The sequence below is a fragment of the Carlito syrichta genome, unplaced genomic scaffold (assembly GCF_000164805.1).
Source record: "Carlito syrichta isolate Samal-C Ts95f unplaced genomic scaffold, Tarsius_syrichta-2.0.1 Scaffold309895, whole genome shotgun sequence".
In the NCBI taxonomy this organism is placed as follows: domain Eukaryota; kingdom Metazoa; phylum Chordata; class Mammalia; order Primates; family Tarsiidae; genus Carlito; species Carlito syrichta.
In genome coordinates this window covers 374,911-391,242 of record NW_007253991.1, presented here as the reverse complement: position 1 = coordinate 391,242, position 16,332 = coordinate 374,911, and the positions used below count along the sequence as shown (strand labels likewise).

The following is a 16,332-nucleotide window of genomic DNA, read 5'->3' as shown; positions in this document are numbered from 1 at the left end:
TATGTATATATATATATATATATATATTTTGTAGAGATGATGTCTCACTATGTTGCCTAGGCTGCTCTCAAACTCCTGGGCTCAAGCAGTCCTCCTGCCTTGGTCTCCCAAAGTGCTGGAATTATAGGTATGAGCCATCACATCTGGCCTGACTGTTTTTTAAATAACAAACAATATATGTTCATTAACATAAGTTCAAATAATATAGATGATAAAGTAAAAGATGGAAGTCCTTACTACTACCCTTCAATCCCATATAAGAAGTTATCAGGGTTAATTTGGAGTGGTTCTGCCATTTGTGCTTTTCATATACTGGTGTGTGTATATATCTGTATGTTTTTTGATCTTTGTTTTGTTTTGTTTTTTAATTGGGGTCTCACTCTGTGACTAGAGTGCAGTGGCATGATCATGGCTCACCATAGCCTCATTCGCCTGGGCTCAGGCAATCCTTCTGCCTCAGCCTCCTGAGTAGCTAGGACCACAGGTGCATGCCACCACACCCAGCTAATTTTTAAATTATTATTATTTTTTAGGTTGAGACAAGGTCTCACTATGTTGGCTAGGCTGGTCTCGAAATCCTGGGCTTAAGCAATTCTCCTGCCAAAGTGCTGGGATTACAGCAACTGCACCTGGCCATGTATGTTTGTATATATAGATACAACATATGTACAGTTACACATGTGTGTATGTATTCAGATTTTAAAAAAATTTTTAGACAAAAATAAGGATTATACTCTCTATGTTGTTGTGGAATTTGCTTTTTTACTCTTAAAACTCTGTTATCAGCATTGTTCCGTGAATAATCCTGCATCCTTACCTAATGCTTCTTGGTGACTACATAGTATTTTATTTTATTAGGTGAATGGGTTATCATTTATTTGACTGTTCCCATACTGAGAACTGAGTAGTGAGTGTTTACGAATACACAAGAAGAACTTTAGAAAGGCCTCTTCTCCCAGTGTAAGCACACACATGATCTTTGCAGACTACGCTTTGTTTTCCTTGAAAATTTTCTCTTGCAGTACGTTCTTGAATGCTGGCAGAACAAGAAGTTGCCTTGCTTTGTATTTGCCAACTTGAGTCAACAGTGCTGTATCCTGTCACCAGGCTAGCTGTGCTAATGAGAAATGCCCATAAAAGCATGTTGGGCAAAGAAAGGCTAATAACAGAAAGCTAGAAAACATATTATATTTGAGAAGGAAAAAACAAATCACTTTGACATCTGCACCAAGGGACCAGGGAGCAAATAGTTTTGGGGCTTTGGAATTGATTGGAAAATGCTTCAAAAAATATCTGAGTCAGGGAATGGAGGAAGGAAAAGGGTTGCAACACTCACAGTTAGCTCCAAAGCTGCATATAAGGGAAATGATGATAACAATATACAGCATTTGTCAAGGACTCATATATTATTTCATCTCATTTCATCCTCACAGTCTTCAAAGGGAACCTTTGAAGAACGTCCCCATTTACAGACTGAAATCGTTGAGGCTGAGAGAGTTTTAGTGATTTGCTCATCAGGTTTCAGGTCAAGTTTTCTGACTCAGACTTCCATGGAATTAACCACTGTATTATGCTATATTCTGAACTAGTAGACTCAAGTTCAAAACTCAGCTTCACTATTTATTTGCTGTGGAATCTTGGGTAGGTCTTGCTATGTTGCTCAGGCTGGTCTTGAACTTCTGGGTTCAAGCAATCCTCACTCTTTGGCCTTCCAAAGTGCTGGGATTACAGGAGTGAGCTACTGCACCCGGCCATGTATGTTTGTATATATAGGTATACATATGTATAATTGTACACATATGATATGTCCTCATCTGCAGCTTGGGGGTAGCAGGATTGATAAAAGAGATGATAGATCTGTAATCAAGATAGATCAAGTCAGGCTGCAGTAACAACTCCCAAAACGCCTGGAGACTTTCTGCATGCGTGCAGCTTATCAACTACAGGGGAAGGTTCTCTGTTCCACACAGCTTCTTAGGTCTAGGACGGAAGTTGACTGAGGCAGGTATATACTTGCACCCCCTGGAAAATTTGGCATTTACAGTTTCTCGGGTGCCATTGCAGGAGAGAGACTGGGGAGTCATGCCCGCACCTTTCACTCCCTCAGTGTGATAGTGACACAGGTCTTTCCATGCACATTTCACTGCCCAGAAGCTGTCACAGGTCCTTCCAGCTGCAGAGGGCTAAGAAGTGCTCTATATGTAACAACAGAGGGAAATAGGCCATGGGGCAAACATTAGACAACTACTATACAATATCCTGCTACCGAGTATTTATTGAATACCTGCTGCATGCTAGAAACTGCAGTATGGGGATGGAGCCGAGCACAACACAGACTTGTACTTAAAGGTAAGAAAAGGGAGATGTGTATGTATATGTGTGGCAGGTTGTACTTTCCTTCTACACTATCCCAGGGTCATCTGTGTGAGTAATAGAATAGGACAGAAGTTATGGTATGTCACTTGTGAGATCAGGTTGTAGCACTTCACTTTCCATCTCAGAACTTGGTCTGGAGGAAGCCAACTGCCATGTCAGAGTAGCCCTTTGGGGAGGCCCACGTGGTTTGGGACGAAGGCCTCTTGCCAAGCTTCATGTGACTGAACTTGGAGACTGATCCTCCAGCCCCATCGAGCCCTGCAAACTCATGAGAAGCTCTGAGCCAGAACAACCAGCTTTCAGATTCCTAACCCTAAGGAATATATCAGATCATAAGTGTTTGTAATTTTGAAGCTACTAAGTTTTGAGGTGATTGATTGTAAGGCAATAGCTAATACATTTACTTATACATATATACATACACATATACAAACATATATAGTATGTATATATAAAGTAGAGAATGCCAAACGTAATGCTCTGTGACATCTGAGGCTAGGTTACAAGAAGAATACTGCTTTTGGCTGATTCTTTGTTGGGATGCCTGCCCCAGACCCCAGCTACTATCCTCAGGGAAGCACAAACTAGCCTTATAAGGAGAGACCATTTGGAGAGACTCACCTAGAGAGGAACTGAGGCCTCCAGTCAAGAGCCAGCCTAAACTTCCAGACAGGTGAATAAACAAACTTCCAGGTGATCCCAGCCCCCAGCCTTCAAGGCTTCCAGCTGGGGCCCCAGACATCATGGCGTAGAGTCAGCCTGTCCTGACTGTGCCTTGTTTGAATTTCTGATTCATGGAATCGGTGAACATAATAAATAGTTATTTTGTACTCAGTTTTGGAGTGATTTTTTTCATGAGCCTTAGTAACTGGAGCATTACAAATTAAGAGCTAGATTGTATGAGAATATTACTGTAGATACTTGTGAAGTTGTGCTATGTTCTGAATTGCCCTCATGACTTTATCCCTTTGATGGCTCATTTCCTCAGGTCTTTGTTAGACCAGGGAAGCTCAGCTCAGGAAGGAAATTATAATAGCATGTTAAAAAAAAGTAGGCAGGACATATGGTATCACCCCTTTTTTTTTTCAGGCAGAGATTACGGTGCTGGTTTAGATTTAAAACCTTGGTCCCTATGTGAGTCATAGAACTTCTATCAGCCTCAGCTTTCTCATCTGTATCACAGGGCAGATGATACTTACTCTGCTTATTGCAGAGTGTGATGGTGAATGTGAATCAGATAATATGTTTCTTCTTTCATGTTTATTCTCACAACTGTAATCCCAGAACTTTGGGAGGCCAAGGCGAGAGGATTGCCTAAGTCCAGGGGTTCGAGACCAGCGTGGGGAACATGACAAGAGCTCGTCTCTAGAATAATTCAAAAAAACTAGTCAGGCATGGTGGTACATGCCTGTAGTTCCAGCTACTTGGAAGACTGAGGTGGAAGGATCGCCTGAGCTCAGCAAATCAAGGCTGCGGTGGCTGTGAGCATGCCACTGCACTCCAGTCTGGGTGACAGAGTGAGACTCCAACTCAAAAAAAAAAAAAAAAAGAAAGAGCCACCTATTCTTTCATTGCACAAAGATTATTTGGAACATCTCCTACATGTTGGGCATTGTTAAGCCTGAAGAAATAGAGCAGTGGCTTTTGGTTCCTACCAAATCAAGGCAGATGCTGGTGTAAAGGGGTGGATTCTATCATCCTTCTCTGGGCTGTCAGTTTCAACACCAAGGCATTATGGGAATATCATGATTTCTTGGGATAACCTCCTGGGAAGTTCAGGGCTACATGTTTTACCTTAGGGCGAAAACAAAACAAAATGCCAATTTCTGTCAGGATTCCTCTGGAGGCTGACGTATGGGTGAGTTCTTCTATATTTAAGAAGTTTTTTTTTTTAAGTTGCATTCGTGCAATGCATCTGGTGGTATTTACCATCTACATTGCAGGTACCTAATATTTGAAAGTTTCATTTATTTTTGTCATCTTTCCTGGCAGCCCGGGATTAGGTATGTGTCTTAGGTTTGGTTAATCTGTGCTCCTGATCCAGACTTATTAGCATCAGGAAATAATGACACACAAAAGTAAGGAGGCTACCAATCCATTTTGGTGATAGTTAGGGTCAGAGTGTGTGTGTGTGTGTGTGTGTGCCTGGAATCAGTGGAGCAAGCTGTGGTACTTGTAGGAGGTTCTGATTAACAGACAGACCAGACACAGATGCCACCTGGCACAGGCTCAAGCTGGGTCAGGGTCAGCCTCTGGGTCTGGTTCTTCTGCCTTCCAGTGGTCTTCTGAGCTACTCAATATCCTTTCATTGTTTTTTGTTTTTTTTGGTTTTTTTGGCTTAAAGTGCCTGAACTGGTTTTATTGTGTGCAGCCTAGCATCCTGAGAATAATACAAAGTAATCAAGAATGAGTGAGGAGTATTTTTTTCCTTTAAAGAAAAATTTTAAAAAGCATCAAAGGCTGTTTTTAAATTGTAATACATGCATTTAGAGGACAGGAACCATGTTTCTCGGTTGTTCATTTCCATTTTTTGAGGATCTAGGGACAGTAGCCCAGAGGTGATGAGGTATTCTTCAGTGGTTTGAAGACTTATGGAATTAAAACTGGAATTAGATTTAGATTTAAAACTGGAATTAGATTTCTTCCACACTGCTCTGCAGGACAAAACAAGGAGTACTGAGGGGTCGTCTCAGGAAGCTGGTTTTGATTCCAGGTGAGGAGCTCTTTTAGACGGTGTCAGGTTGCTCGTGATTGGAGGAGGCCGCTGAAGCTGGCCCAGACACTCTCAGGCATGTCTGTGGAGGAATCAGGGAAAGGCAGGGGCTGCACTCAGATCTTCCTGGGGTGGCCCTGTTTGTCTGACCTTCGTGGTCCCCATTAGAACGTCCCCCCTTTTAGACATCTGGTCATTTGGCACCTCCCTGACTCCTCAAAAGTTGGGTATGAGCATGTGACTTGCTATGGCCTGTGAAATGTGGGTGACAGTGATGTGTGTCACTTTTTATGTAACATGTGTAATTTCCGGGTGGAAGCGTTTAAGATCTTGTATGAGCCGGCCAAACCCCTGTGAAGGTCATCAAGGGATTTGAGATCCTAAAAGTCTTCTGTACTATAACGTCTGTAGATACCCCCAAAATATATTTTAAAATTTGAAAAGAATGAATGAACCTGTGAGAAAGGAGGAATTGCCTACTGAGGTAAAGAATGAGGTGGAAGCACAAAACTAGTGGGTAAATTAGCATGGATAGCACTGGGTGGTCCAGGGCTTTTATTGATACTACGTGGGTCATGGGGAGGGTCGTGGGGAGTAGACTCAAAGCCTTCAGTAGACACAGGATAAATGGGAAACACTCCTCATAAAGCTGGGATGCAAAGAGGACCACACTTTCAGGAAAAAGAGGTACCAAAGAAAAAAAAGGAAAAAGAGCCCAGGTATGGTGGGTGGTTCATGCCTGTAATACCCACACTCTGGGAGGCAAAGGTGGAAGGACCACTTGAAGCCACAAATTGGAGACCCGTCTGGTCAACGTAGCAAGACCCCTTCTCTAAAAAGATTTATAAAAATTAGCCAGGGGTGGTGGCACATGCGTGTAGTCCCAGCTACTTGGGAGGCTGAGACAGGAGGATCACTTGAGCTCAGGAGTTCGAGGTTGCAGTGATAACACCACTGCACTCCAGGCTGGGCAACAGAGTGAGATCTTGCCTCTAAAAATAAAAATATATAATTTTAAAAATAAAAGCAAATTTTAAAACTGCAATCTTAAGAGAATCTTTGAAAAACTATCTATAGAGGCTAAGAACAATGAAAAATATCTTGGCTGAGTGGAGTTTTTTTGTAAAAAGTCTTATCTGAGAACCTGTGACTATTGTCATTCCTCCAGTGGGTTTGGGACTTTCAACTAAAGCATCTGTGAAAAGCTAAATTACAGTCTGAGAATTATAATTTGAGGTAGACCTTGGTATCTACTGTGCCTCTAGGCATCCCACCCTCAAAAGCAAACACGAATATTCTTTGGAGGGTCTAACTCTCAACCCAGACATCAAAGAATTTTTACAGTTGGAGCTCCTAGAAATAGACTCACAATCAGAAATCAGCAAACACATAAGGAAACAGGCACAAGAAGAGTCAGCAGAAACAACAAAAAATTGCAAATATTGGGCTTATCAAATACAGATACAGATACAGTATGTTGATATAAATAGAGAAAATTTGACTAGGCAAATTTGGCGGGAAAAAAGATACAAGGGCAACTCTTAAAAATTAATTATAATCAATAAAATTTAAAAACTTAATGAAAGAGTGTTCATCCACCAAATTGAGAAAGGTCAATTAGAAGGTTCTGATTAACCTTTAGAGGGACCAGTCACAGATGCCACCTGGATGAATCAAAATTCACTCATCTGAAATATATAGAAAGAAGTCAACACAATTAGGACTGATAGTAGCTGGTACCACAGGTGTGAACCAGCATGCCCAGCTAATTTTTTTTATTTATTGTAGAGATGATGTCTCACCAAGTTGCCCAGGCTAGTCTCAAACCCCTAGACTCAGGCAATCCTCTCACCTCCACCTCCCAAAGTGCTGGGATTACAGGTGTGAGCCACCGTGCCCAGCTAGCAATGTTATTCAATAACAGAGTATAAGGCTAGAACTAGGGTGAGGCCATTAAGGTCCTGTGGTCAACACTTACACAAACCTGAATGTGAGTGCCTCCTTAAATTTTGTTCCCGAGGTACCTTACTTGCCTCTCCTAGTCCCAGTCCCAGAGAGAGGTGTAAGCTCTATGTCCCCCAAAAGGGCCTTACACGTAGACACACACCATCGCAGACGATATATCTAAGTGAGAGTGAGTCACATCAGACTTTCTGGAATCTCAACTACGCTCCTCCAAGCCCAATATTATATGCAGAATTTAGGGCAGTTCTTCATGTTGGCTAGTCTGGATTGTGCCAAGAGTTATGTCATCTCAGAAAAAGGGCAACTCATTAGTCTTGATGGCACACAATAGACAATATCACTATGGAATGGCATATTATACAGAGTAGAGAACACAGGGAAAGATATATGATACAGAATACTCTGAAATTAAGTAGGCATTTATCACCTTCTGCTCCCCAGGCTGAGATCATAGTACTATCTTGAACTTAGAACTCCATAACTAAATTAGAACAAGGGGCATACATCCTAGACATCTCTGGGAGTCATGATAGCAGACTATGAGATCAGCTATAAGGCTTATGTGAAAAATTTTAATCAGCAGAAAAGACAGAACTAAAGAAAGAAGCATTCAACTGGAAGATAGTATATAGAATGCTGCATGGAGAGATAAAGAAATGGAGATTAAGAGATATGAATGATAGAATGAGAAGGATGGTATATTCATAAGAGTTCTGAAAGGATGGAAGAAGGAGTCTAGAAGGATGGAGATATTTAGAGACATAATCGCTGACAGTGATCCAGAGATGGTAGAAGATACCAGTCCACAGATTCAGGAAGCCTGGTGAATTTTAAGTAGCATAAATAGAAAGAAATCTGCCACTAGACTCATCATAGAGGAAAAACAGAACACTGAAGACAAAAAGAAAATCTTGAAAGCAGCCAGAGATAAAAGATTACTTTCACAGAAGTGTTAAAAGATAAAATAAGGCAAGTTAAAGTATTAGAGTTGAGCCGGGCTCGGTGGCTCAGCCTGTAATCCCGCGCCTTTGGGAGGCTGAGGTGAGTGGATTGCCTGAGCCCGCGGGTTCGAGACCCGCCTGGGCAGTGCGACCTCATCTCTACAATAAATCAAAAAATCAGCCGGGCGTGGTAGCACATGCCTGTAATTCCGGCTACTCGGAAGGCTGAGGAGGATCACCGGAGCCCAGCAGGTCGAGGCTGCGGTGGCCAGGAGCGGCCACTGCACTCCAGTCTGGGTGACAGAGTGAGACTCCAACTCAAAAAAAAAAAAAAAATTAGAGTTTATTTGAGCATTCAGCAATTCGTGAGTCAGACAGCTCCAGACCACAAGCAGTTTGGGGGCACCAATGAAGGAGCACAAGAGGAAGGCTTTTATAAGGTGAACATGGAAGCCAGGCAAAGAAAATCTTGACTGATAAACATGGAGTAATAGCCTTGTTTGGGTCGTTCCAGCAGAAAGTCCCTGGTAAGAGGATAGTGATTTTTGATTGGTTAAACTTAAGTAGTAGAAAGTCCCTAGTTAGGGTTACTTGGCAATTTCTGATATACCTAGAATAGGACCACTTAACACTGAGTTGGGTTTCAGTTTATTTACATAGGAACCTAGGGCACTGGGCTGCGTCAGCCTGATGGCCTCTCAATTAAATTTATTTATTTTGCCTGGGCACAGTGGCTCATGCTTGTAATCCTGCACTTTGGGAAGCAGAGGCAAGAGGATTGCCTGAGCCTAGGGGTTTGAGACTAGCTTGGGCAACTTGGTGAGACTTTGTCTCTACAGTAAATCAAAAAATTAGCCAGTCATGGTGGCAGACACCTGTAGTTCCAGCTACTTGGAAGGCTGAGGTGGAGGGTTCACTTGAGCCCTGCAAATCAAGACTGCAGTTGCCATGAGTGTGCCACTGCACTCCAGCCTGGACAACAGAGTGAGCTTCTGACTCAAAAAAAAGAGAGATTCAAATGTATGCATAGTGACAGATGTAAATGAACTGGACACTCCCGTTAAATGACATAGATTGGCAAAGGTGGTTAAACCTTTCTGGATGACAGAATGCTAACTATCAAAGAGTCAAGTAAACCATGAAACTTACTGTTCTCCTTCCAGGGTGATTTTGTGATGTTGTGCAGTGGCACAATGGCACTGGGTGTTTGTGTCCAGGATTTGTGCTAGTGTACATTCTTCCATTCCAACTAGTCAATATTGTTGTGCTGAGCATTTATTCCCAGTGTCAGTTCTAATGGGTCAGTACAGTTGTACTGGGTATTTATTGATCCGTGCCCTTCATAAATCAAATATCAGATACTTTATCGCTCCTCTCCTTCTCACTCAGAGATTTAAAAGCACTCCCAATGATGTGTTTTTAAAAAACATTTATGTGAGCCAGGCATGGTGGTAAGCTACTGTAGTCCCGGCTGCTTGGGAGGCTGGCAGGAGGATCATTTAAGCTCAGGAGTTCTGAGATCAGCTGGGCAACGCAGTAAGACCCTGTCTCTTGGAAAAAGAAAACTGAGGAAAAAATGTTTATGTGGTTATATAAGCAATATATGCATATTATTTTATAAAAACCAATACATTAATAAATGAAAAAAGTCAATCCTCATACCAAGGTGTAGGGAGAACAATTTTGGTATACGGTATTTATTTTCATTTCTTTTTCATATTAAAGTCAAAATAGGATGATATCTCATATTCTCTTTTATACCATGACACTTATATTACTGAATAAAATGGATTTGGCCAATTTTTTTCCTGGAAAACACCGGATAATAATATTTTAGCCTTTGCAGACCATATGGATTCTGTCCCAACTACTCAACTGTGCTATTTAGTGAAAAAGCAGCCATAAACAAATAGGCATGGCTGTGTTCCAATAAAACTTTATTTATGGACACTGAAATTTGAGTTTCATATATATATATATATATATATATATTTTTTTTTTTTTTCTTTTTTGAGTTGGAGTCTCACTCTGTCACCTAGGGTGGAGTGCAGTGGCACGCTCATGGCTACCCCAGCATCTATCTGCTGGGCTCCGATGATCTTTCCACCTCAGCCTTCCAAGTAACCAGAACTGCAGGCACGTGCTACCACATCTGGCTAATTTTTTATTTATTGTAGAGACGAGGTCTTACCAAGTTGCCCAGGCTGGTCTTGAACCCACAGGCTCAGGCAGTCCACTTGCCTCGGCCTCCCAAAGTGCTTGGATAACAGGCAGAGCCACCAAGCCCGACCAGAGTTTCATATAATTTTACCTGTTGTGAAATACTATTCTTTTGATTTTTTTCAACTATTTGCAAATGTCAGACCATTCTTGGCTGTGCCATCTATGGCAGGTAGTTTGGCTCTTGTACCACCATAGTTTGCTGTCCCCAGTTCTATAGCACTGTCACTAATAACTGCGTTATATTCTATTATGTAGATGGAAGCTAGAGCTTATTTTACCAATCTCTTTTTTATATTGTTTCCAAATTTTTTCTCTGTTATAGACAATAGTATAATAAACAACCTTGTAATAAATGAGTGTGCACTTTTGGAATTTTTTCTTAGGATAAATTCTCAGAAGTAGAATTATTGCAGCGGTGGGAAGACGTTAACTGAAAAACTTAAGAAGATATACAGATGGCAAACAAGCATCTGAAAAGGTGTTCAACATCCTATGTCATTAGGGAATTGCATCTTAAGACAACAGTGAGATACCACTATGCACCTATGAGAATGGCTAAACTCCGGAACACTGAGAACACCAAATGGGGATGGAGCAACAGGAACTCTCATTCATTGTCAGTGAGAATGCAAAATGCTACAGCCACTTGGGAAGATGGGCAGTTTCTTAGAAAGCTGAATGTAGGCTTACCATATGATCTAGCAGTTGCCCTCTGATGGATTTACCCGAATGGATTGAAATCTTATGTCTACACAATAACTTGTACACAGATGTTTATGGCAGCTTTATTCACAGTTTCTCCCAAACTGGAAGAAACCAAGATGTCCTTCAGTAGGTGAATGAATAAACAAACTGTGGTATTTCCAGACAATGGAAATACAGTATTATTAAGTGATAACAAATATTTATAAACAACAGAAATTTGTTTTAAATAAACAATAAAAATAAATACACTATCATGATACAAAAAGACACGTAGGAACATTAAACACAGATTGCTAAATAAAATAAGCTAGTCTAGAAAAGCTATCTATGATTCCAACTATGTGACATTCTGGAAAAGGTAAAACTAAGAGTCTATAAAAAGATCAGTGGTGTCTAGGAGTTTGGGGAGATGGAGGGAAGGTTGAATAGGTGGAACAGAGAAGATTTGTAGGGCAGTAAAATTATTCTCTATGATACTCTAATGGCAGATACATGACATTACGCATTTGTCAACACCCATAAAATTGTACAACACAAAGGGTGAACCCTAATGTAAATGATGCACTTTATTTAATAATATTGTATTGATATTGGCTTGTCAATTGTTACAAACATCCCACACTAATGCAAGAGGTTGATAATAGGGGAAACTGTGGGCCAGGGGAGGAAAGAGGCTATATGGGAACTCTCTCTACTTTCTGCTAGATTTTTCTATAAATGTAAACCTGCTCTAAAATATACAGTGTATTTTCAGGCATAGCGGCTCCCACCTGTAATCCCAGCACTTTGGGAGGCGGAGGCAAGAGGGTTGCCTGAGCCCAGGGGTTGGAGACCAGCCTGGGCAACTTGCTGAGACCTTGTCTCTACAGTAAATTAAAAAATTAGCTGAACATGGTGGCACACGCCTGTAGCTTCAGCTGTTTGGAAGGCTGAGGCATTCCCTCTGCCTCAGTCTAGCAGGTCGAGGCTGTGGTGCCTGTGATCATGCTACTGTGCTCCAGCCTGGGTGACGGAACGAGACTGACCAAAAAAAAAAATTAGCGTATTTACAAAATTTGTTGTAAAGTTGATATCTGCAAAGAGAGTAATATATACTCACTGTGAAAGTACTAAGGAATATGGAAACATAAACAGAAAAAATGAAACAATCAACTTTAGAGGTGACTACTTTTAATAACTTGGAAAGTATCTGAATAGATTTTTTTTCTACATATAAAATGTAATGTGCTTATAGTTTAACTATAAAATAGAACCATAGTATGAATTTGCATTTTGCTTTTTCTAAAACCTTACTATGTATGTTATAACCACTTTGCCATCTTAGTACATATAGATGTACTTTATTTCAGTACACATTGTTCCATTGTGTATTTCAAACATAATTTTCCCAATTCCTTATAACTGGGCATTTAGATTGTTCCCAAGTCTTGTTATTCAAACTAGGTTGTAGTGAACATCCTCGCACCTCTATCTTTTGGGATTTGTGGTTACCAGTTTCCAAACTGCCCTCTGAAAGTTTGTTCTAATCCATACTCCTCTCAGCAGTGTGTCTGTGCCAGTTTCCCAACATCCTGGCCAACTGTGAATGTTATTTTTTTAAACCCTAGAAACTGTAATAGGAGAAATACTCTTTCATTTAGTGAACGTTAAGGGTGATGATGAAGTTAGACTTTCTGTGTGCGTTGCCTGAGTAATTTCCATTTGACCCTCCAGAAGCTTTCCAGGTGTTTTCCCTATTTCTTGGGGTCTAATCACCCTTCCCTGCCTTCCATGTTTTTCAGTTGCGACAGTGGCCTGACTCATATTCAAAGAAGTTTGAACACAGAATCTACCCCATCACATTTTCTGTTGGAAACCCTCAGGAATGGAAGAAATTGTTCAAACCCTGTGCTGCCCAGAGACTCTTTCTTCCGGTAGGAACACTTGTTTTTAATAAGATGAGTTTGGGAGAGATTGCTCTTAGAAACATGGTAAAATTAGCCGGGATGTATTTAGAGACATTTAACCTACAGCCAAAAATATGTCTCTCTTGGATTCTGTGGTTGATGCTCTTAGTCTGCAGTATGTAGAGAGAGGGGTCCCTGTGTTCTAAAGTTTGTCTTCCCCAAAGACTGAGTGTCTAAGAGCATCCGAATCCTGGCTGTGATTATGGGTCTTAGTGACTATGGCTCCACCATTGGCTGAATGAACCTCAATAAATCTCTCAACCTCACTAAGCCTCAGTTTCCCCCATAGGCTTGGCACATAATTCGCCCTCAATAAATGTTACTTTAGTTATTGTTATTTCTTTTATATCAACTCCTAGTTGTGGCCAGCTAGGGTATAATTCAGAAAGGATAGTGTTTTGGCTTAGCCTTTCAGTTTTGAATTTTTAAATTCCTTTTTTTGTTTGTTTCCTTTTTAAAAATCCTAAATAGAAATTGCTGAAGATATATCACAACTAAGAATATCATCATGTGGGGGATGGCAACTTTGAATGGTGAATTGCTGCCTTCATATTTGTGAGGGATTCATGCCTTCTATAAGCATGTGCCGAGTGCCCATTGGGTACTAGGCCCTGGCTCGGTGATGGCGATGTGGGGGCGAGTAAGAGGGCCACGGTGAGCTGGGCTCGGTGGCTCAGCCTGTAATCCCTTGCCTTTGGGAGGCTGAGGTGAGTGGATGCTGAGCCCGCAGGTTCGAGACTGCCTGGGCAGCGAGACCTCATCTCTACAATAAATCAAAAAATCAGCCGGGCGTGGTAGCGCATGCCTGTAATTCCGGCTACTCGGAAGGCTGAAGCGGAAGGATTGCCGGAGCCCAGCAGGCGAGGCTGCGGTGGCTGGGAGTGGCCACTGCACTCCAGTCTGGGCGACAGAGTGAGACTCCGACTCAAAAAAAAAAAAAAAGGGCCGCGGTTCTGCTTCCCCAAAGTTTGAGTGTAGCAGGGCATTGAACAAGTAATGAGAAGTCTGATCAGAACTGAGATGGAGGATAGTCTCATGAGTGTATGCCACATGAGGTTCCATCTGGTCTGGGAGAGATCACGGAAGGTTCTCTTGAGGCTGTGGCATTTATGCTGAGACATGAATAAAGGAGAAGTACAGGTTACTGAGTGCAAGGGCCTAGTGGGTAGGGAGAGAGAAGGGTTCCAGGCAGATGGATCAGTATGTACAAAGCCCCTGAAGTGGGAAGGGCCATGTTTAAAAAAATAAAAGAAGATCACAATAACCAGAACATAGAAAGTGAGATGGGAGCCAGGCGCGGTGGCTCATGCCTGTAATCCCAGCACTTTGGGAGGTGGAGGGGAGAGGAGTGACTGAGTCCAGAAGTTTGAGCCCAGCCTGGGCAACATGGCAAAACTTCATTTCTACAATAAATCCAAACTTAGCTGGGCATGGTAACACGTGCCTGCGATCCCATTTACTTGGAAGGCTGATGTGGAAGGATCCCCCGAGCCCAGCAGGTCCAGACTGTGGTAGCTGTGACTGTGCCACTGCACTCTAGCCTTGGGCAACAGAGTGAGACTCCAACTTAAAAACAAACAAAAAAAATGAGGTGGGGTTGAAGAAATTAGCCAAGGCTAGAGTTTGCAGGCTCTGTAAGTCCTGTTTGCGTGTCTGTTTTTTCTTTTAAGAGCAGTGGGAATCCATTGGATGCTTTCTGGCATGGAAGTGAGATGATCTGACTTGAGTTTAAAGAGGACACACTGGTTTGTTGCAGTGTGGAAAGCGGAATTGGTGAGCCCAGTTCTTGGAGGCTTGGGCTATGATGGTCACCTTAGAAATAGATGGATTCAGGATCTGCCTGAGAAATAGAATTTGCCAGCCCTCATGATTGACTTGTTGTAAGGGATTAAGGGAAGTGAAGTGAAAAGGATTTCACCAGGTTTTTGACCTGAACAATTATTAAGTTTGATCCATTTGAAATTGTCAATATTTAACCACTCATGACCCCCCCCAAAAAAAGGCAATTTGTTATGGTTCAACCTAAGAAGTAGATACGGTATCATTTAGAGATGGAAAAGGCTGGTTGAAAAGCAGCTTTGGGCCGGGCTTGGTGGCTCAGCCTGTAATCCCAGCACTTTGGGAGGACGAGGTGAGTGGATTGCCTGAGCCCGCGGTTTTGAGACCCACTTGGGCAACTTGGCGAGACCTCATTTTTACAATAAAAATCAAAAATTAGCCAGGGCGTGGTAGCGCGCGCCTGTAGTTCCAGCTACTTGGAAGGCTGAGGCAGAAGGATTACCGGAGCCCAGCAGGTGGAGGCTGTGGTGGCCGGGAGCGTGCCACTGCACTCCAGTCTTGGCGACAGAGTGTGACTCATACTCAAAAAAAAAGAAAAAAAAAAAAAAAAAGAAAAGCAGCTTTGGTAAAGGGGTAAGATAAGCTTAATTTGGGTCATACTGGCCGGGCTCGATGGCTCAGCCTGTAATCCCAGTACTTTGGGAGGCCAAGGCAAATGGACTGCCTGAGCCCGCGAGTTCGAGACCCACCCGGGCAACTTGGCAAGCCCTCGTCTCTATAATAAATAAAGAATTAGCTGGGCATGGTAGTGCGCACCTATAGTTCTGGCTACTTGGAAGGCTGAGGCAGAAGGATCACTGGAGCCCAGCAGATTGAGGCTGCGGTGGCTGGGAGCGTGCCACTACACTGCAGTCTGGGCAACAGAGTGAGACTCCAACTTAAAAAAAAAATTGGGTTGTATTTTGATTCTGAGGTGCCTAGAGACATTGAAGCAGGAAAAGTCTTTCCTTCTATTGGTCTGGAAACCCTACATGGCAAGTGGCACTTGTAGTGATTCCTATATAGAGACCTGAGAATAGAACAAAGCGTGAATGTATTGCTGGTGCTAACTTGCTGCCCAAGCTCACTGACTCACGAAATCACCTGTTTTTCACATGTCACAGAATTTCATGCATGTTGTGAGATAAGATTAATTGCATAAAAACTGGGGTAAGAAAAGATTATCTCAAATTGAGACTAAAATCTTGAGGTTGGTGATGTAAAAAGGATTTACCATTTGAGAAGGCAAGAAAAAAATATTAGGTTTCTGCTTCTCATCTCTTTTAGGAAAAAAGAAGTATTAGAAAACCAAAATTAATGTTAGTAAGTTGTCTCCCCACTCTATCTAAAATATTAGCAACCCGTTGGAACTGTATTTGAATTTTTCCTGACCTTGAATTGTGACTTTATTACCACTATTAAAAAACAAACCCACTCATTCCCAGCTAAGTAAATGTTCTGTTTTGAATGACAAATGGGTGCTGGCATTCCTTATCTGCTTCTGATAATGGAAACTAGCCCTCTTTAAAAATAATAAAGAGATTGTGGTTGACAGGACATTTACTTTCTCCCAGTTGTATATCATAACAGCAGATTATGAACATGGCATTTTTGGGCATTGGGGAGATGTATTGATCTTCAGGGT

General features: G+C 41.9%; 1 protein-coding gene across 1 annotated transcript in view; it reads left to right on the top strand.

Moving 5' to 3' along the window:
• GXYLT2 (glucoside xylosyltransferase 2) overlaps positions 1 to 16,332 on the top strand; it is a 72,020-nt gene that overhangs the window by 1,547 nt on the left and 54,141 nt on the right. Inside the window, exon 2 of the mRNA XM_008068213.2 lies at positions 12,705 to 12,836. Within this exon, the coding sequence (XP_008066404.1) occupies positions 12,705 to 12,836 (132 nt within the window). The remainder of the gene's footprint in view (positions 1 to 12,704; positions 12,837 to 16,332) is intronic.